Below are 22,508 nucleotides of genomic sequence, written 5' to 3' on the forward strand. Positions count from 1 at the left end.
TAAGGGTCTTCATCCAGGACACGTGGAACATTTTGGAACATATCTTCAGGATTGTTGGGAGGAAGTCTACACGTATTTTGTAATCCCTTTAACTGCGTCGTGCAATATCTCACACTCAGGGATATAGCAGTGAGGAACGTCCTTGTGGAGTCTCCAGAATGCGTCAAACTCGGTGACTTTGGTCTTTCACGTTACATAGATGACCAGGAGTATTACAAAGGTAGGCAAAATTTCCCAGGAGCTGCCATTTTATTTGTGCCATTGACTGAAATGTCTCTCTTTGATTTTACAGCTACCGTATCACGATTGCCAATCAAATGGATGGCGCCGGAATCCATCAATTTCCGTCGTTTCACCCTCGCCAGCGATGTCTGGATGTTCGGTGAGAGACTCCCTCATTTTTTAGTTGTGTCCAGAAATGAATGTTTCAAAAAACCTGCAAGATCACGTTATGCTGTCACGGACCAGGAACGGAGACGGGACTCAATTGCGTTCGTTTGACTCGGTTTTTATCGAGAAAGAGAACAGCGCTTGCATCTACGATCGGATGATCGTCGGTCGGGTAGCAGATAGCAGGAACGCGAAAGTGGCACTCTGTGTCGAGCGAGGGTCGTCGTTGGCAGCGAGAAAACAGGTCGATGGCAGGGATACAAGAGCAAACGCAGAAACGAGTCTAGAAAAGAGGTCGGCAACAGGGATCAGGCAGGAAACGGGGCAAAACAGTTCGATGGCCAGGACAGACGAGCAAAGGCAGTAACGAGTCCAGAAAAGAGGTCGGCAACAGGTATCAAGCAGGAAACAGGGCAAAACAGGTCGATGGCCGGGACGGAGGAGCAATGACAGAAAGGGGTCCAGAAATGAGGTCGGCAACAGGTATCAGGCAGGAAACGGGGCAAAACGGGTCGATGGCCAGGACAGAGGAGTAAAGGCAGTAACGAGTCCAGAAAAGAGGTCGGCAACAGGAATCAGGCAGGAAACGGGGCAAAACGGGTCGATGGCCAGGAAAGAGGAGCAAAAACAGAGACGGGTCCAGGTCACGGGTAGCAGAAAGCAGGAACGAGGATGTGGCACTCTGTGTCGAGCGAGGGTCGTCGTTGACAGTGAGAAAAACAGGTCGATGGCCAGGACGGGGGAGGAAAACAGTACCGGGTCCGGAAAAGAGGTCGGCAACAGGTATCAGGCAGGAAACAGGGCAGGATAGTGTCGGAGAGTACAAAAGCTTGCCTAGCTGAGAGCATAGGTTCAAGCAGGAAACAGGGCAAAACAGTTCGATGGCCGGGACGGAGGAGCAATGACGGAAAGGGGTCCATAAATGAGGTCGGCAACAGGTATCAGGCAGGAAACGGCAAAACAGGTCGATGGCCGGGACAGAGCAGCAAAAGCAGAAACAGGTCCAGAAAGGAGGTCAGCAACAGGTATCAGGCAGGAAACAGGGCAAAACACTCCGATAGCCGGGATAGAAGAGCAAAGGTAGAAACGAGTCCAGAAAAGAGGTCGGCAACAGGTATCAGGCAGGAAACAGGGAAATACAGGTCGATGGCCGGGACGGAGGAGCAAAAGCAGAAACGGGTCCAGAAAAGCGGTCGGCAACAGGTATCAGGCAGGAAACGGGGCAGAACAGGTCAATGGCCAGGACAGAGGAGCAAAAGCAGAAACAGGTCCAGAAAGGACGTTGGCAACAGGTATCAGGCAGGAAACAGGGCAAAACAGTTCGATGGCCAGGACAGAGGAGCAAACGCAGAAACAGGTCTAGAAAAGAGGTTGGCAACAGGGATCAGGCAGGAAACGGGGCAAAACAGGTCGATGGCCAGGACAGATGAGCAAAAGCAGAATCGGGTCCAGAAAAAGGTCAGCAACAGGTATCAGGCAGGAAACAGGGCAGGATAGTGTCGGAGAGTACAAAAGCTTGCCTAGCTGAGAGCATAGGTTCGCAGACGGTCCGACGAGTTCTTTTTGGGAGATGAGAGTTTAAAAAGAGTCCAACAGCTTATCAGGTCCCGTGGCTGTTGGCGCCAGCGGGGCAATCATGACACAATCCCACCGAACAGAGCACCCTCCCTAATCAATCCCTTTTGTCCGAACGCAGAACGCAATATGTTGATATCGATAATAATAAAGACAAAATCAATTCTATTCAAAGTACGCGAAGGAGTGAATCAGCAATAACTGAAGCACGAAACAGAACAGAATAGAATAGAATAGAATATACCTTTATTGTCATTGTTACAACATGGGTTGAATATATTGTGACAACGAAATTGGACGTGGCACTCCAGTTCCATGTTTTACAGTGAGGATAAAGAAAACAAAGAAGATAAAGGAACAAAGAAGAGCTTGCAGGCTTTGTTTTCCTGCGTAAGGGGGTGTATGAGGGGATGAGGGACAGACAGAGATGGCTGGATCCAACTAGATGTTTGACATTACTGTTCACGGGGTCCAGTGTTTTTTCCCTAATTGTTCAGTCCACGTATTGAATGGATTTGGGAAGTACAGTCCTTAAGCATGCCTGATTAAAGTCGCCGGCGACGATAAAAGCTCTGACGGGGTGTGCGAGCTGCTGTTTATTGATAGCAGTGGGCAGGAGATTTAGCACTATGCTAACGTTAGCATCCGGTGGAACGTAAACATCAATCACAATGACCACAGTTTGCTCTCTCGGTAGAACGAAGGGTTTACACGATACTGCCATAAACTCTCTAACGAGTTAGCAGTGTGTGTCAATGATTTGGCTGTTATTGCAGCGCATAGTCCCCCACCCGTTTTTACCGGAGTCTCTGTCTCGTGCCGGTGAAGCGTGCGTCCTGTTAGTTGGACTGGGGTGTCTGGACAAAAAGCAAATCCTGGAGTACTTTGAGGGCTGTCAGTCCTTCTGATTGATTCGGGTATACCCCGCCATCTCCTGTCTTCATCAAAAGGGATACGATAATATGCCAGATTGTACTTAGAACCTTGCCAGTTCGCACAGCATGAAATCATCATGGTTAAAAGTGGTGGTCCTATTCTTCTGTGGTGGTTATTGATATTAGTTTCAACCCAACTGCTTAATCATCTGCTCTGCGCTCTGGGAACGCAACCAGAAACCAGGTTTTTGTTTTTTGTGTTTGTGTGCAACCCAACAGGCGTTTGCGCGTGGGAGATCTTCTCCATGGGCCAAGCTCCATTCTTCTGGCTGGAAAACGGAGAGGTGATCGCCCAGCTCGAGTCCGGAGTCCGACTTCCCAAGCCCCTGCTGTGCCCGCCCGATGTCTACTCTCTACTGAGCAGCTGCTGGACCTATGAGCCTCACATCCGTCCCAGTTTTTTCCAACTGCTTTGCTCACTCAGGTACTCCGCTTCCTGTGCCAGAAAATATCCATTGTCACAAGCCAGAAACGGAGACAAGATCCAGTAGCGTTCCATTACTCAGTTTTACTGATAAGGAGGGAGAGCAGTTCGGTATCGAGTTCAGAAAACAGGTCGGCAACGGTTACCAGGCAGGAAACAGGGCAAACAGGTCGGTTGTCGGGATGGCAGATCAGGCCAGAAACGGGTCCAGAAACAGGTTGGCAACGGGTATCAGGCAGGAGAAAACAGAGCAGGAAAATGTCGGAAGGTATGAGCTTGCCTAGCTGGGAAGCATAGGTTCGCAAACGGTCTGACGGCTTCCTCCTGGAAGCCGAGTGTTTAAATAGAGTCTCTGAACCAATCAGCTCAGTGAGGTTGGCGTCAATTGGGCAGTCACAGGTGCCCTGAATCAGCAATCATGACATCCATAAATGATTCATTCGGAAAGAGGGAAATTATAACTTACGGGGTTGTCGTCAATTCATAATCCCAAAGGTGAGAACCACCAGGAAAAGTATGTGTGTGTCTGTGTGCGGAGTCAAACTTTGGAATAATTGACAAAACGTGATCAAACAATGTCCAACGATTCACTTGTTCAAATTAAAAAAAAACAAAAAAAAACATGGCGGTATACAGAGATGAAGAAAATGAGGTAAGAGTAATACGAGAGATTGGGAATAGTGCGTCTACCACTATGTTTAACCTAGTTGTTATTGTTACTATTATTATATCATAACTGTATTATTGCTATTGTTGTTATTATCACTGCCACTTTTGAAACCCCCCCCCCCCCGGCTCCTTGTTACCAGCGTCAGACTATCCTGCGAACCTACGCTTTCAGCTAGGCAAGCTCTGTACCTTCTGACAATCCCTGCCCTGTTTTCTCCTGCCTGATACCTGTTGCCGACTCGTTTCTGGACCCGTTTCTGCCCTGCTCTTCCGTCCCGGCCATCGACCTGTTTTGCCCTGTTTCCTGCCTGATACCTGTTACTGACCTCTTTTCTGGACTCGTTACTACCCTTGCTCCTCCTTTCTGGCCATCGACCCATTTTGCCCTGTTTCCTGCCTGATACCTGTTGCCGACCTGTTTCTGGACCCGTTTCTGCTTTTGCTCCTCCGTCCCGGCCATCAACCTGTTTTTCCCCTTTTCCTGCCTGATCCCTGTTGCCGACCTGTTTCTGGACCCGATCCTGCTTTTGCTCCTCCGTCCCGGCCATCGACCTGTTTTGCCCTGTTTCTTGCCTGATACCTGTTGCCGACCTCTTTTCTGGACCCGTTTCTGCTTTTGCTCCTCCGTCCCGGCCATCGACCTGTTTTGCCCTGTTTCCTGCCTGATACCTGTTGCCGACCTGTTTCTGGACCCGTTTCTGCGTTTGCTCCTCCGTCCCGGCCATCGACCTGTTTTTCCCCTTTTCCTGCCTGATACCTGTTGCCGACCTCTTTTCTGGACCCGTTTCTGCTTTTGCTCCTCCGTCCCGGCCATCGACCTGTTTTGCCCTGTTTCCTGCCTGATTCCTGTTGCCGACCTCTTCTCTGTACCTGTTTCTGTTTTTGCTCCCCCATCCAGGCCATCAAAGACCGGATTTGGACCCTCCTTACTCGATTTGAATCATAAAGAATGACTCTGTATTGACAGTCATGTGTTTTGCTTAAAGGGATATTCTCAGAACAGAAGAAACAAGTACAGGACCCTGCAACCCTCAAGGCTCGCAAATGGACTATGAAGACACAGAACCTCCCCCAAAGGTAGTGTCACGAATAGATTTGTATGATTTCTGTGTTTTGTGCCTGTTTAGCACTCATCAAAGACATTTGAATACCACACAGAGACAACCCGAGGGAATAGAAAAATGCATTATCATTTGGCCAAATAATGGATCTTTTGTCAGGACCAGAATGGAAACAGGACCCAATTGCGTTACGTTTCTCAAGTTTTATTGGAGGAAAGAGGAAGGGCTGCGCCCACGATCCCGTGTTTGCTAGGTGCAGGAAGCAAGTCGCTCTCGTATTCAGATTGTGATCCAAAGACAGAAGTAGATCTATCATAGCAAGCGATGGCAGTGTCAGGGACGGAAAAATTGGTCGGTAGCCGGGACTGGGAGAGCAAAGCGTGGTTGGGGACGGAAACGAGTTGTAATCCGGAACAAGACAGTAGACATAGTCGGGGACAAAAAAGGTCGTAAGCCGGGATGGGAGAGCAGACAGGGTCAGGATCAAAACAGGTCGTAGCTGGAGACAGACGGGAGCAAAAACGGGACAAGCGTGAGTCACGGTCAAAAAAAGGCTTGCCTAGTTCGCAGACGGACTGACAACAGGGGATTGACAGGACTGGGTTCAAATACTGACAGGGAGCCAATCAGAACCCGCGGCGGTTGGCACAGCTGATTCAAATCCATAATCATGACAATTGAACATATTGAATTTGAGTGCAACAACAAAGAAAGTACAAAATACAAGAAGAAAGTGTACATTTTAGAAAGTTTTATGAGAAGAAAGGGAGTGGGTTGCGCCCACGATCCGGAGATTGCTGGACGCGGGAAGCAGGTCGCTCTGAACGCGGACGTGGGCGATGGCGGTGTCGGGAACGGGAAAAAACGGGTCAGTATCCGGAATGGAAGAGCAAAAACGTGGTCGGGATCGGAAACAAGTCGAAAGCCAGTGAGGGGAGATGTGGTCGAGATCAAAGACGGACCGTTATTCGGGACGGGAGAACAGACGTGGTCGAGATCAAAACAGGTCGTAGCGGGAGACAAACAGGAGCAAAAAACAGGACAGGCGAAAAAGGGCTTGCCGTGTAAAAACAGAGATTCGCAGACACACCGACAAAAGGGGACTGACAAGACAGAGTTTAAATACCGACAGGCTTATAATAGTTTGGTATTTCCTTGTGTCATCTGTGCGACGTTGAAATGTCTTCGATGATCGGAAAATTTTGTGAGTGATAGAAAAACTGGGAAATCGAGAAGGGGGTGAATACTTTTGCAAGTCTTGGAATGTTTTGAGCACGTCATTTCTTGTGATATATCTTCAGCCTTCCAGAGGAGGGAGCACCTGTCCCCGCGTCTTGCAGGTGAGCGTTGCTGGGGTATATTGCGCATGCCGGTGCTTCTCAATCGTTTTGTGTCACGCTCCCCCTCGGAAGAAGAAATCCTCTCTCTCTTCATTCATGCAATGTTTGCGTTGCGTCGTCTGCTACAAGTCACATGAACTCCTCTTTCCACCATGTTTTAATGTACGTTTACCTTTTGTAGCGTCATCAATTTTGTTTTGCTTCTTTTGAATCTTTCTTCTGGGGCTGAGGTTTTGGCTTGGTTCCTAACCATCAGTATGTACCTCTATTGACTACTCTTTATTCACGCAATGTTTGCGTTGCGTCGTCTGCTACAAGTCACGTGAACTCCTCTTTCCGTGATGCTTTTAATGTATGTTTACGTTTTGCAGCGTCATCAATTTTGTTTTGCTTCTTTTGAATCTTTCTTCTGGGGCTGAGGTTTTGGATTGGTTCCTAACCATCAGTATGTACCTCTATTGACTACTCTTTATTCACGCAATGTTTGCGTTGCGTCGTCTGCTACAAGTCACGTGAACTCCTCTTTCCGTGATGCTTTTAATGTACGTTTACGATTTGTAGCGTCATCAATTTTGTTTTGCTTCTTTTGAATCTTTCTTCTGGGGCTGAGGTTTTTGGCTTGGTTCCCAACCATCAGTATGTACCTGTATTTACTACTCTTTATTCACGCAATGTTTGCGTTGCGTGGTCTGCTACAAGTCACGTGAACTCCTCTTTCCACCGTGCTTTTAATGTATGTTTACGTTTTGTAGCGTCATCAATTTTGTTTTGCTTCTTTTGAATCTTTCTTCTTTGCCTTGATTCCTAACCACTTCTCCATTTTTCTTGTGTTTGTGTTGCGTCGTCCGCTGCAAGCCACAAGAACTCTTCTTTCCACCATGCTTTTGATGTACGTTTACGTTTTGGAGCGTCATCAATTTTGTTTTGCTTCTTTTGAATCTTTCTTCTGGGGCTGAGGTTTTGGCCTGATTCCTAACCACTTTTCCATCTTTCTTGTGTTCTTGGTGCGTCTTTATGCAAATGCACGACCTTATAACGCTCGGGAAAGTTCGGAGTTATTCGATGCTGGCTTCTGATTGGCTGCAGAGTATGCAAATTGGGAAAGGAACCGAAATTCCGAAATTTCCAAACCGAACGAAGATTTACAAATCGGAATAAAGCAAACGTTTGATTTGAAAAAAAAACCTTTTGCTTTTTTTTTTTTTGAAGAAGAAGAAGTTGTCAGCCACCCGGGCGGAGACGTTTTGAAAGTCGTACGCCCGACGTAAACGATGCAAGACCTTATTTCAGACACTGCTTTACGTAACACAGCGTCGAGTTCTCCACTCTCCCCCGAGTTGTTTAGGTCACGTCTTTTCGTATCACGTCACCGTTCAAAATAGCTACTAGCATATAGTTAGATCGACATGACGGATACGGTTTTGAAGGCACCCTGTCACGTGTCGTTGGCGGACGAAACGGTTCAAGGAGCCGGCTCTCAGAAGTGAACAGAAGGGAGCCGGCTCCTTTTGGAGAGATCGTCGTTGGGCGCCGTCCCAAAATATACGCAGAGAGGAGATATGACAAAAAGGGAACGCCCTTTATTGTATTCGGAACACATTTAAAGTGTCAGATGTTCAACATTGGCTTTTATAGTTTTCTCAAATAAAGTTTAGATATCTCGTGAAGGTCGTCCGCCCCGGCAACCAGGTCATCCCGCGACCTTCACCAGATGCCTACATACTTATCATTAGTTATTATCCACATTCCACAACACTCCCCACCAATCAAAAGCCTCCGAGACGCCTTTTTTCCGTCTTTTGTACAGAGTCATAAATATTGTAATTCCATTTCCTGTGTTTTTCAGCGTTAGTGTGTTTATATGAAATGTACAGTTCTTATTTTATCTCCCTTTTTCCTTTTGTTTCTTTTTTATATTTTTGTATTTTTTGACAGGACCCAATTGCGTTACGTTTCTCACAAGTTTTATTGGAGGAAATAAAACTCTCGTACTCGAATTGTGCTCCGAACGCGGAAGTGGATCTCCCGTAGATGCGATGGCGGTGTCAGGGACGGAAAAAACAGTTCGGTAGCCGGGACAGGAGAGCAACAAGGTGGTCAGGGTCGGAAGTGCGTCGTAAGCCAAAATAGGAGAGAAGACGTGGTCGGGGACAAAAAGAGGTCTTTAGCCGGGACTGGGAGAGCAAGGCGTGGTTAGGGTCGAAAGCAAGACCTAAGCCAGAACGGGAGAGTAGACATAGTCGGGGGACAAAAAGAGGTCGTAAGTCGGGACGGGTGAGCAGACGTGGTCAGGAGCAAAAACAGGTCGTAGCGGGAGACAGACGTAAGCAAAAACGGGACATAAGTTAGGGTCGAAAAAGGCTTGCCTAGTGTTAACTGAGGCTCGCAGACGGACTGACCAAAGGGGACACACAGGAGTGGGTTTAAATAGGGACAGGGAGCCAAAAGGGCGGGCACAGGTGATTCAAATCTGTTATCATGACTTTTTTGGTCTTTATTTCCAGTCATACCGCGCATAACGCAACACAGTATTTGGTCACGTAGAGACGAGGGAACAAAAAACAAACCAAAGAACCGTTTTTGTTTTTTGTTTATCTCCTGACCCCGTCTCTCTTCGCCTGTCCCCACATCTGCGTTAAATATTTTTTCACGGGGTCACTTGAGGGTCTGCGATACTACGCGACTACACTTAATAGACACTCTAGTGCAATAGATGGATAGATAGATAGATGTCTAGAGAGATAGATAGATAGACGTTGAAGTCTCTGAGAAGCCTTTTTTTGAAGTCCTTTAGCTTTCCCCTATTGGCCATCTTCTCCCCACATAATGGTGTGCCAGCTCCTCCCATGGGCGTGCCAAGAAAGCCCAACGGTGGCTTCCACAATCTCATAGACGAGTGTCTTGATGTCTGGCTCAACTCAATACATGTAACTTGTTTTCAAATGTATAACATCCTTTATAGTGAAATGTATAAAATCCTTCAGTCCGTTCCATTTGGTCTCCACACTAAATTCACGCCGCTGCGCCCTAGTGTAGAGGAGGTGCAATTGCACTTTATCCCGGGAAAGTTACACATAAGAAAAGTTCCCCCTAGTGCCCCCACCCCACCATTTGAGAAGCACTGGTGCGTTCGGGTCGGGTCACGGGAAAATCCACTGCGTTTGTTTGTTGGCGGGTGTGTTCAGGGAGCGTGTTGGGATGCGGTGCAAGTGGACGAAACGCTCCAGAGACAAAAAAGGCAAATGCTGATGGACGGAGAGTGGCTAGAGAAGGAGGAGCAACAACTGGTAAGCCGGACGCTTCATTCCACTAGAGGGCTCTCAAACTGGCGGCAGTGGGGGACTCCGACCTTCTCTCTCAGACTATGTCAGTCTCTCTGTCTTTGTCTGTCTCCTCATGTATGTTTCTCGTTTCCGTCTGCTGTCTCTCCCTGTTTCTTTCCCTGTCTTTCGCTTTCTATCTGTGTCTCTCTCTCCCTTGCCTCCCTGTATTTGTCTTTTTCTTTTTCCTCGTGTCTGTCTCACTGTATCTCCCTTCCTCTTGCTTTCTGTCTCTCCGTCTTTCTGTCTCTCTCGTCCTGTTTCTCTCTCTCTCTCTCTCTCTCACTCTCTCTCTTTGTGTCTTTGTGTCTTTGTGTCTTTCTTTCTCTGTTTCTCTCTCTTTCTCAGTGTTTCTTTGTATTTTTGTCTCCCTTTGTCTGGATTGCTTTCTCTCTCTCTCTGTCTCTCTCTCTGTCTCTGTTTCTGTCTCTGTCTCCCTCTCTCTCTCTCTCTCTCTCTCTCTCTCTCTCTCTCTCTCTCTCTCTCTCTCTCTCTCTCTCTCTCTCTCTCTCTCTCTCTCTCTCTCTCTCTCTCTCTCTCTCTCTCTTTCTATCTTTGTTTCTCACTCTCTCTCATTCTCTCTCTCTCTCTCTCTCTCTCTCTCTCTCTCTTTTTGTGTCTGTGTGTGTGTCTCTCTCTCTCTGTTTCTCTCTTTTCCTTTGTCTGTCATGCATTGTCTTTCTGTCTCTCTCTGTCCTTCTCTGTCTCTTTCCCTCTTTATCTCCCTTTGCTCTGGATCTTCCCTTCTTTCTCTTGCTTGCTTTCTCCTTTACTTTCTATCCTTTCTCTTTATTTCTTATTCAGGATCTCTCTTTCTCTCTTGCTCTCTCTCTCTCTCTCTCTCTCTCTTTTCTCTCTCTCCCACTCTTTCTTTGTGTCTTTGTGTGTTTCCCTGTTTCTCTCTTTCCCTTTGTCTGTCTCTCTGTCTCTTTCCCTCTTTATCCAGTCTCTCTCTCTCTGTGTTTTTCGCTGTATATTTCTCTCCCTTTGTCTGTCTTGCTTTGTCTCTATATCTCCCACTCTCTCTGCCTGTCTCTCTCTCTGTCATTCTCAGTCTTTTGCTTTCTATGTGTCTGTCTCTTTCTCTGTCTCGCAGTTTCTTCTGGTTTCGACCCCTCAGTCTCAGTCAATCCGTCTGTCTCTCTGTGTATATCCCCCTCTCTCTGTCTGTCTTTGTCTCTCTCATTCTCTCCCTCTCAATCTTTCCTTCTCCCTCTCTCTCTCCCACTCTCTCTTTGAGTCTTTGTGTCTTTGTGCCTCTCTTTCTCTGTTTCTCTCTTTCCCTTTGTCTGTCATGCATTGTCTCTCTGTCTCTCCCTGTCCTTCTCTGTCTCCTCTCTTCCTCCAGTCTCTCCCTCTGTGTCTTTCTCTGTATATTTCTCTCCCTTTGTCCGTCTTGCTTTGTCTCTATATTTCCCACTGTCTCTCTCCATCGTTCTCAGACTCCTGCTCTCTATGTGTCTGTCTCTTTCTCTGTCTCTCAGTTTCTTTTGGTCTGGATCCCTCCGTCTCTGTCAATCTGTCTGTCTCTCTGTCTCCTGCTTCCAATGGGAGCAGAGACCTCATCAGAGAAACACAACCATCAGTCTGAAACGGGAGACTCCGAAGGCATAAAGCCAAGATAGCTTATCATGCCCATCATAAAAAACAAACCATCATGCCCAGAAAAAAAATCCGCCTAAAAGCATGTCTGCATCGTCAGACATTGTTTGTTGCAATTCGTCTGTTTCGCCACATAATTTCAGTTTACAACTAAACCGACTCGTCAGATGATTTCCAATGTGGCTGTTCGCCTCTGACCTTTTGACTGACACCATTCTTAGCCAATAGCAGGCTGTTTTTCACGGTCCAAAGCCCGCAATAGGTTGTAAAAGGCCTGATAAATCAGACATCGTCCCTTTAACTTTGAACCTCTTTTGCATGTAGTAACCCAATCAAATGGTGATTGACACATTGCTTAGCCAATGAAATTGGAAAGGAACAATACACTGCGTATTCAAATTAGACCCCAAAGTAAACCACTCGTGATTTATTTATGCCCACAATTATAACACACAAATGTGTGCAATTATAGATTGAAGAGAAGTCAAACATTTACAACTCTTTCAAAATGTCTAATAAGTTAGCCAAAGTAAAATACAAAGGTGTAAAGGTTTAAAGCACAGGTGTCAAACAGGCGGCCCGCGGGCCAGATCAAGCCCGCTAAGGGATTGACTCCGGCACTCAGAGAAGCACAAGAGAAAAACAAGCCGCAGGTTGAAATATGTCGACTTGATGTTGCCAAAGAAAGGTAGCTCGAACAAAGACACTGTACTTGTATTTCTCTCTCTGTCTCTCTCTCTCTGTCTCTCTCTGTCTCTCTTTGTCTCTCTCTGTCTCTGTGTCTTTTTAACTTCAGAAGTCAAACATTTACAACTCTTTCAAAATGTCTAATAAGTTGGCCAAAGCAAAATAGAATGTGTAAAGGTTTAAGGCACAGGTGTCCAACCGGCGGCCCGCGGGCCAGATCAGGCCCTCTAAGGGATTGAATCCGGCAATCAGAGAAGCGCAAGAGAAAAACAAGCTGCAGGTTGAAATATGCCGACTTGATGTTGCCAAAGAAAGGTAACTCGAACAAAGACACTGTACTTGTATTTCTCTCTCTGTCTCTCTCTCTCTCTCTCTCTCTCTCTCTCTCTCTCTCTCTCTCTCTCTCTCTCTCTCTCTCTCTCTCTCTCTCTCTCTCTCTTTGTCTCTCTCTGTCTCTGTGTCTTTTTAACTTCAGAAGTCAAACATTTACAACTCTTTCAAAATGTCTAATAAGTTGGCCAAAGCAAAATAGAATGTGTAAAGGTTTAAGGCACAGGTGTCCAACCGGCGGCCCGCGGGCCAGATCAGGCCCTCTAAGGGATTGAATCCGGCAATCAGAGAAGCGCAAGAGAAAAACAAGCTGCAGGTTGAAATATGTCGACTTGATGTTGCCCAAGAAAGGTAACTCGAACAAAGACACTGTACTTGTATTTCTCTCTCTGTCTCTCTCTCTCTCTCTCTCTCTCTCTGTGTCTCTCTCTGTCTCTTTGTCTTTTTAACCTCAGAAGTCAAACATTTACAACTCTTTCAAAATGTCTAATAAGTTAGCCAAAGCAAAATAGAAAGGTGTAAAGGTTTAAGGCACAGGTGTCAAACAGGCAGCCCGCGGGCCAGATCAGGCATGCTAAGGGATTGAATCCGGCACTCAGAGAAGCGCAAGAGAAAAACAGGCCGCAGGTTGAAATATGTCGACTTGATGTTGCCAAAGAAAGGTGCCTCGAACAAAGACACTGTACTTGTATTTCTCTCTCTGTCTCTCTCTCTCTCTCTCTCTGTCTCTCTTTGTCTCTCTCTGTCTCTGTGTCTTTTTAACTTCAGAAGTCAAACATTTACAACTCTTTCAAAATGTCTAATAAGTTAGCCAAAGCAAAATAGAAAGGTGTAAAGGTTTAAGGCACAGGTCTCAAACAGACGGCCCGCGGGCCAGATCAGGCCCGCTAAGGGATTGAATCCGGCACTCAGAGAAGCGCAAGAGAAAAACGAGCCACAGGTTGAAATATGTCGACTTGATAGATAGATAGATAGATAGATAGATACTTTATTCATCTCTCTGTCTCTCTCTCTGTGTCTCTCTGTGTCTCTCTCTGTCTCTGTGTCTTTTTAACTTCTTTTGCTCTAACTTCCTTTTATCCCTTTCTCTCTTTTCTCTTTCTCTCTTCCTACCCTCTGTGCTTTCTTTTCTCTTTTCTCTCCTTCTGTCTTTCAATTTCTTTTTTTATCTCTTTTGTTTCTCATGCTCTCTCCCTTTCTCTCTTCTTTTGTCCTCTCTCCTTTTCCCTCCCTCTTTCTCTTATTCCTTTATCTCTATTTTTCTTTCTCTTGAATCTACTCGTCCGGCCCCCGACAGAATGTTTGTTTTATCGTGTGGCCCCCGAGTTCAAATGACTTTGAGAGATTGGAATTTCGGGCCGCCTTTACCCGAACGTGAGGGGGTTAAACCTTCATATTGACGCACAGGTGTCAAACTATCGTCCGCAAATGGCCCAGGGGCCGCCATTTTGAGAGCCCTGCTCGTTAGCTTACATAACCTCACTGGCCCTTTAACACCGAAAACCGCATACCCGGTGTGTTTTTTCCTCACAGGATCCTGCAGTGAGACTAGCCTCCAGCACCAAGGTGGAATATTTGCTCCTGTTGAAATATTTGCATATGACATTAGTATTCCTATAAGTACTAGTACAAATTTGTACTGATGAGCAATGTTCCCTGGAATTTTCCTTACGGGTCTGAGCGTTCACACAAAGTGGGCGAGCAGCGCTTGAAACGACAGTGAGCAACGGCAATCCCAAGTGCGGAAACTAAGTCATGATCAAACATGTCCAAAACTTGACATTTTGCTGAGTTTCCGGCAATGCAAAATGATTTTTCTCTTTTGAATGAATTGACTCATGTACGATTGCAAAGGCTGCAGGCTCACAAACGTCATTTGTTTTTACAATTCTTTCATAAGATATCCATTTCTTTTTTTTTCCTGATATATTTTGTCGTATGATATTAACATTTTTGGGGGATCATTGAGTCGGTTGCACGATACACAACTGTATTTAATGACATTTTTGAGTGGAAGTACAATGTTGGCAACAAGATTGACTTGATATCGTTGGAAATTATTTGAATGAAACACAAACTTTTTCTTCTTTTTTCAGTGTTTTTTTTCTCCTTTTTTTTTAAATTCCTTTATTTTTTCCGAGCTGTTACTTTTTTTTTTTGTTCTCTATTTACTTTTTTTCCTACATTTTTCTTTTTTTAACTGGCTTTTTTCTAAACGTTTCCTTTTTTTTCTCTTCCTTTTGTTTCTTTTTTTCTCAGCTTCTACTACTTTTTCATTTTGGTATTTTTTTTCTTTTTTGTTCTATTCCCCCCTTCCTTTAAGTCATTTTGTGAATAGTTTTACATAATATTTGGTCGTATAGGGATGAAAGAATCAAAAACAACCGGAAGAGCCGTTTAGGACCCGAAAGAGCCGGTTCCTTTTTAGTGAGCTGAGCCGAAGAAGCCGGTTCTCGACAAACTCTACTAACTTTACTCCACTTCGTTCTACTTCGACTCGACTTTAAAATACCGCATTTAGGACACAACGTCGGGGGAACCCGTGTATTTTGACCTTCATGCACTGTAACTTTGACTTAAGTCGCTTCTTAATGAGTAATTTCGAACCCTGATTTTTGTGCGCTGGCTCGATTTTTTGTGCGCTGAGAATGTGCAGCTTAGAGGGAACACTGCTGATGAGTCTCGTTTAACTAAGTTAACATCCTGACCTGACCTTTGTTCTATTGTGCAGCTTCCAAGGACCAATACAGTGGACGGTAAGTTGATGTTGATGGTACCTTCTGGATGGGTTTGAGTGTGGAGCTAATAGAAAGCCATGTTTAAGGTTCTCCACCAAGTTCTCCGGCACCTCCGCACATCACACTGGTAAAACCCTGGCATTTCTATTTCTTTCTGGCTTTTTTTCTACCACACTGCTCAAATAATTCAAGGGAGCAACAACATATTTCAACCAAAAACAACTGTACAGTACAAGTAGACGATTCCCGCGGTAATTGTGAGAGTTGGGATGGATCTGGCAGATGATGGTAGAGAACCAATAGCGTTGAGTTGTTTGCATTGTGAGTTAGCATAAAGTTATTAACTCAGAGAGATGTATTTGTAATTTTTAACTTGGTTCTTTAGGGGGCCCATAATCGTTAGCGACAAGGATATGCCTAGTGTTAACTTAGGCTCGCAAAAAAAATCACATTCATGGTAATAACATTGTAATAACACTGTTACTACACTTTAATAACATTTTGAATGGGCCCATTCAAAAGATATGGGTGATTCTATTTGTATTGGCACATCCGGAATGCGTTGAGCCCATTCAATTTGCTGAGTCGTTAACATGTTAGCATTAGCATGATTTTTTTAGCATGAAGCAGTTGGCATTTAGCCGTTAGCATCACTTTTTAGCATGTATCCATTAGCATAACTCATTAACATGGATTCATTAGCATAATTTGTAAATATAAAGTCGTTAGCATGTATCCATTAGCATATTTTTTTAGCATGAAGCAGTTAGCATTTGGCCGTTAGCATCACTTTTTAGCATGTATCCATTAGCATAACTCATTAACATGTATTCATTAGCATCATTTTTAAATATAAAGTCGTTAGCATGTATCCAGTAGCATATTTCTTTAGCATGAATCGGTTACCATTTTGCCGTTAGCATCACTTTTTAGCATGTAACTATTAGTATAACTCATTAACATGCATTCATTAGCATAATTTGTAAATATAAAGTCGTTAGTATGTAGCCATTAGCATATTTTTTAGCATGAAGCAATCACTTTTTAGCTTGTAACCATTAGCATAATTTGTAAATTTAAAGTCGTTAGCATGTATCCATTAGCATATTTTTTTAGTATGAAGCAGTTACCATTTTGCCATTAGCATCACTTTTTATCATGTAGTCATTAGCATAACTCATTAACATGTATTCATTTGCATAATTTGTAAATATAAAGTTGTTAGCATGTATCCATTAGCATAATTTTTTAGCATGAAGCAGTTAGCATTTGGTCGTTAGCATCACTTTTTAGCTTGTAACCATTAGCATAATTTGTAAATTTAAAGTCGTTAGCATGTATCCATTAGCATATTTTTTTAGCATGAAGCAGTTACCATTTTGCCGTTAGCATCACTTTTTATCATGTAGTCATTAGCATAACTCATTAACATGTATTCATTTGCATAATTTGTAAATATAAAGTCGTTAGCATGTAACCATTATCATATTTTTTTAGCATGAAGCAGTTACCATTTAGCCGTTAGCATTACTTTTTAGCATGTATCCATTAACATAACTCATTAACATACATTCATAAGCATAATTTGTAAATATAAAGTTGTTAGCATGTATCCATTAGCATATTTTTTTAGCATGAAGCAGTTACCATTTAGCCGTTAGCATCACTTTTTATCATGTAGTCATTAGCATAACTCATTAACATGTATTCATTTGCATAATTTGTAAATATAAAGTCGTTAGCATGTAGCCATTAGCATATATTTTTTAGCATGAAGCAGTTACCACTTAGCCGTTAGCATTACTTTTTAGCATGCACCCATTAGCATAACTCATTAACATACATTCATAAGCATAATTTGTAAATATAAAGTCGTTAGCATGTATCCATTAGCATATTTTTTTAGCATGAAGCAGTTACCATTTAGCCGTTAGCATCACTTTTTAGCATGTATCCATTATTATAACTCATTAACATATATTCATTTGCATAATTTGTAAATATAAAGTCGTTAGCATGTATCCATTAGCATATTTTTTTAAGAAAGTAGCAGTTAGCATGTAGTTGTTAGCATAATTTGTTAGCATGAAGCAGTTGGCGTGTTGCAGTTAGTATGAAGCTATAACAATTAAACATTATGATAGTTTTTCAGTATGTAGCTGTTAGCATAAATTGTCAATATTTAACTGTTAGCAAGTAGCCCTTGGTAGCCATAATTTGTAAGCAAGAAGCGGTTAGCATTGACCAATCAGTGTTTACAGCTAGCATGAGTAAGCATAGCATCATTCAATCCCAGCAAATACTTGTGCTGGCTATGCCAGCCCAACTCATCACTGACACTTTGCTAGCAGCGTACATAGCTGTTAGCATTCACTCGCTAGCATCCACTCTTTGGAATTGACTATTTACCTATGGTTCAATTTAATGTGGGTCGGGCCCCCTCAAGCCACCTCTGGAAACTCCCCGGTTACCATGGCTACCCCATTGAAATGAATGGGCCCCATGCATTCCGGATAGATACATAGATAGATAGATCTATCCAAACATCTATCTAGACATCTATCTAGACATCTGTCTATCTGGACATGTATCTATCTATCTATCTAGACATCTATCTATCTAGACATCTATCTATCTATCTATCTATCTATCTATCTATCTATCTATCTAGACATCTATCTATTTATCTAGACATCTATCTTTCTATCTAGACCTCTATCTAGACATCTATCTAGACATCTATCTAGACATCTATCTATCTGGACATGTATCTATCTATCTATCTATCTATCTATCTATCTATCTATCTATCTATCTATCTATCTATCTATCTATCTATCTATCTATCTATCTATCTATCTATCTATCTATCTATCTATCTAGACATCTATCTATCTAGACATCTATCTATCTAGACATCTCTATCTATCTATCTATCTATCTATCTATCTATCTATCTATCTATCTATCTATCTATCTATCTATCTATCTATCTATCTATCTATCTATCTAGACATCTATCTAGACATCTATCTAGACATCTATCTATCTATCTATCTATGGTATCTATCTATCCATCTATAGTATCTATGGTATCTATCTATCTATCTATCTATCTATCTATCTATCTATCTATCTATCTATCTATCTATCTATCTATCTATCTATCTATCTATCTATCTATCTATCTAGACATCTCTATCTATCTATCTATCTATCTATCTATCTATCTATCTATCTATCTATCTATCTAGACATCTATCTAGACATCTATCTAGACATCTATCTATCTATCTAGACATCTATCTATTTATCTAGACATCTATCTTTCTATCTAGACCTCTATCTAGACATCTATCTAGACATCTATCTAGACATCTATCTATCTGGACATGTATCTATCTATCTATCTATCTATCTATCTATCTATCTATCTATCTATCTATCTATCTATCTATCTATCTATCTATCTATCTATCTATCTATCTATCTATCTATCTAGACATCTATCTATCTAGACATCTATCTATCTATCTATCTATCTATCTATCTATCTATCTATCTATCTATCTATCTATCTAGACATCTATCTAGACATCTATCTAGACATCTATCTAGACATCTATCTATCTATCTAGACATCTATCTATCTATCTATCTATGGTATCTATCTATCCATCTATAGTATCTATGGTATCTATCTATCTATCTATCTATCTATCTATCTATCTATCTATCTATCTATCTATCTATCTATCTATCTATCTATCTATCTATCTATCTATCTATCTATCTATCTATCTATCTATCCATCTATAGTATCCATGGTATATATCTATCTATCCATCTATAGTATCCATGGTATCTATCTATCTATCTATCTATCTATCTATCTATCTATCTATCTATCTATCTATCTATCTACTGTAACAAAAGACACCTGGATATAATCTTCGGCTTGGCTGTGGTACCTTTTAGGATAAAATCAAACAAAGGCACATACAAACTATAATCAAACTATAAATTCCCTTACAAAAGTAACGCACCAATTTTGGCCGTCAGTAACGGTAACGGTGAAAAGATCAAGTGTCCTTAATTGTGACGAGTATCCAGGCATTCGAAACTTAACAGTTTTTGTTTTTAGTCTAGTCCGACAGCCGAATTAGACCGATCGGACGACCAGGTCTACTCCTCCGTCATGGCCGTCGTCCGACAGGTCGTACAGCTGAAGAACGATGTCGACAAGATGGATCCCTCCGAGTACCCGCACGCCGTCCAAGTAAGCGCCCCGGGCTATTTTCGAACGAGAGTTGAGCCGTTTTACCGGCCCCTCCCCGGGTTCTTATTTTACAGGCCGTCGGCGGGACTTTACGAAGCCTCGTTCGAAACCTCGATGAAGTCATGCAATCCTTGGAGAGCTCGCTTACAAGCGAGGTATTGTTCCTTTCTCCCTGGGCTATAATTTTTGCCATGAGCGCATGTTTCAGATGATTCATTTTTTGGGTTTCGGACCCCGCCCAGATCCTCGGCACCAAGAAATTGCTGAACAAGGATTTAGCCGAGTTGATCAAGAAAATGAGACTGGCCCAGCAGAACTCGGTGACAACTCTGAAGGGAGAGTGTCAACGGCAGATGCTAGCTGCGGCGCATACCCTGGCCCTGGACTCCAAGAACCTGCTGGATGCAGTGGACCAGGCTCGTGTAGGGGGACAACCTGGTCGGGACCAGACCAAATGAGGACTGCTCGGGGCATTGACGCCGTGGTTATTTGCGGTGTATTTAGTGTGCGACTTTAAATCGAAAGCTTAATAGTGGAGTGACCCTTAAGGCGACTCGAATAGCCGGATTGTTAGATTAGGAATCTTAAATGTTTGATAGAAGACTGTCAGGAATTCATATTAAAATGTATCCATTTTTAGACATTGTGAAAGAGTTGAAAATGTTTAACCTCACTTTCCAGACGTCAATCCATGGTCGTACACCATGGCGCACGATAACTGGGATTGAATGATGCTATGCTTACTCATGCTAGCTGTAAACACTGATTGGTCAATGCTAACTGCTTCTTGCTTACAAATTATGGCTACTAAGGGCGACTTCAAATGTATCAATTTTTAGACATTGTGAAAGAGTTGAAAATGTTTAACCTCACTTTCCAGGCGTCAATCCATGGTCGTACACCATGGCGCACGATAACTGGGATTGAATGATGCTATGCTTACTCATGCTAGCTGTAAACACTGATTGGTCAATGCTAATTGCTTCTTGCTTACAAATTTTGGCTACTAAGGGCGACTTGGTAACAGTTAAATATTGACAATTTATGCTAACAGCTACATACTGAAAAACTATCATAATGTCTAATTGTTATAGCTTCATAGTAACTGCTACACGCCAACTGCTTCATGCTAACAAATTATGCTAACAACTACATGCTAACTGCTACTTTATTAACAATTATGCTAATGGATACATGCTAACGAGTTTATATTTACAAATTATGCAAATGAATATATGTTAATGAGTTATGCTAATGGATACATGCTAAAAAGTGATGCTAACGGCTAAATGGTAACTGCTTCATGCTAAAAAAATATGCTAATGGGTACATGCTAACGACTTTACATTTACAAATTATGCTCATGAACGTATGTTAATGAGTAATGCTAATGGATACATGCTAAAAAGTAATGCTAACGGCTAAATGGTAACCGCTTCATGCAAAAAAAATTTGCTAATGGCTACATGCTAACGACTTTATATTTACAAATTATGCTAATGAATACATGTTGATTAGTTATGCTAATGGATACATGCTAAAAAGTGATGCTAACGGCTAAATGGTGACTTCTTCTGGTGGGTTTTAAATATTAAAATGTATCGTTTCCCAAATCGTTCGAATGAGTTATCTGAGTCCATTAACCAAACACAACCTACGTTCACCCAACAATGCGGGCTCCTTTCTTGATGGAAAAGATGGACAACAGTAGCCGACATTTCTCACAGGGGCAGATTTGAAATGAAATGAAATGAAAGCGCTTTTCAAGTCAATGACCTCCCAAAGTGCTTTACAATGTGCTCCACATTTCCCAATAGCGGCCGTGCAGCCCTGTAAGGCGCTAACCTGCTTATTGGGGGTATTAGGGGTTCAGTGTCTTACCCAAGGACACTTCGACATGTAACACGGAGGAGCCGGGATTCGAACTGCGATCTCTTGATCCCAAGACGAGCGCTCTACCTCCTGAGCTACTGCCGATATAATTTCATATAATTTCTTTAACAATTTAACTAAGTGTACTCCATCAAAAATGGCCGAAGTCTCTGGGGAGCCTTTTCCTCTCGCTTTTTTCTCTCGACCCACGACTTTCCGCAAGACGGTGTGCCGACTCCTCCCATGGGCGTGCCAATGAAGCCCCCTGGGCTCCACCATCTCAGAGAAAAGTGCCTCGATGTCTGGAATTGACCAAAACAACAGAGCGTTTATCAAAACAACGCCTGCCTTCCTCCCTGAACTTTCACTGCTCATTGAACTTAAGCCTACTCGGTGAAAATCTTCATTGCACTCGATAAATGTAACTTGTATTTAATCGTATAAAATCCTTTATAGTAAAATGTATAAAATCCTTCACCATATAAACCAGTGTTTCTCAATTATTTTTTTGTCATGCCACCCTTAGGAAGAAGAAACCCTCTCTAGAGTGAGAAGGCCACTGCCCCCTAGTGTAGTGGAGGAGCAATTGTCCTTATATTAGGACAGGTAAAAATACTGAAATCTGAGGTCAATTTTCGAACCACGATTCTTAACAGTCTGAGATCAACTGAACTTTCACTGCTCATTGAACTTAAGCCTCCTCGGTGAAAAACTCAATAAATGTAACTTGTATTCAATCGTATAAAATCCTTTACAGTCAAATGGATAAAATCCTTCAAGACTTGAGCGGACCCGCTAGTTTGCTGTGACCTTCCTCGCTTGGAAAATTCAGGTCTAAAAGCACTCTTGTACAATATATCCAGATTGAATCAGGTAAGAGAATTTATTGTCAGATCGGCTCAAACGTCTATGCTATGTGGGTGAGCAGCTAAGGCAGAATATCTTAGAAAAAGTGGATTTTTTTTCAGGGTTATGCTGAAAAAGGCTCCACGACTGTGTATTCAATCCGTCTGGCATCCAGTAAATGGTTAAACACGAAAAATCAGCCTCCTGTGTCTTATTTCGAGTTTGACACGTAGAGGTAGTGTCAGGACCAGGACAGGAAACAGGAAGCAGAACCCACTCGCGTAACGTTACTCACAGTTTATTGGGGAGAAGAGGAACGAGCGCACACTCGATCCGGGGATCGTCGGTCGCGGAAGTAGATCGATCGGAACGAGGAAGTGGTCAAAATCAAACAGATCGGGGCGAGGGCAAAACAGGAGCAAAACACGGGCAAAAACAGA

General features: G+C 43.0%; 1 protein-coding gene across 1 annotated transcript in view; it reads left to right on the forward strand.

The window, feature by feature from the left end:
* Positions 1–20,963, forward strand: part of LOC148368273 (protein-tyrosine kinase 2-beta-like) — a 51,494-nt gene extending 30,531 nt beyond the window's left edge. The window contains exons 19-30 of the mRNA XM_088329680.1: positions 120–220; positions 293–382; positions 3,120–3,324; positions 4,980–5,070; positions 6,364–6,394; positions 9,233–9,681; positions 13,867–13,899; positions 15,065–15,089; positions 15,158–15,198; positions 19,216–19,350; positions 19,425–19,505; positions 19,593–20,963. Coding sequence (XP_088185806.1) covers positions 120–220; positions 293–382; positions 3,120–3,324; positions 4,980–5,070; positions 6,364–6,394; positions 9,233–9,681; positions 13,867–13,899; positions 15,065–15,089; positions 15,158–15,198; positions 19,216–19,350; positions 19,425–19,505; positions 19,593–19,808 — 1,498 coding nt within the window. The 3' untranslated portion in view covers positions 19,809–20,963. The remainder of the gene's footprint in view (positions 1–119; positions 221–292; positions 383–3,119; positions 3,325–4,979; positions 5,071–6,363; positions 6,395–9,232; positions 9,682–13,866; positions 13,900–15,064; positions 15,090–15,157; positions 15,199–19,215; positions 19,351–19,424; positions 19,506–19,592) is intronic.
* Positions 20,964–22,508: the final 1,545 nt, after the last annotated feature.

This window comes from Urocampus carinirostris, chromosome 3, assembly GCF_059441175.1.
Source record: "Urocampus carinirostris isolate Australia breed hairy pipefish chromosome 3, RoL_Ucar_1.0, whole genome shotgun sequence".
Taxonomy (NCBI): domain Eukaryota; kingdom Metazoa; phylum Chordata; class Actinopteri; order Syngnathiformes; family Syngnathidae; genus Urocampus; species Urocampus carinirostris.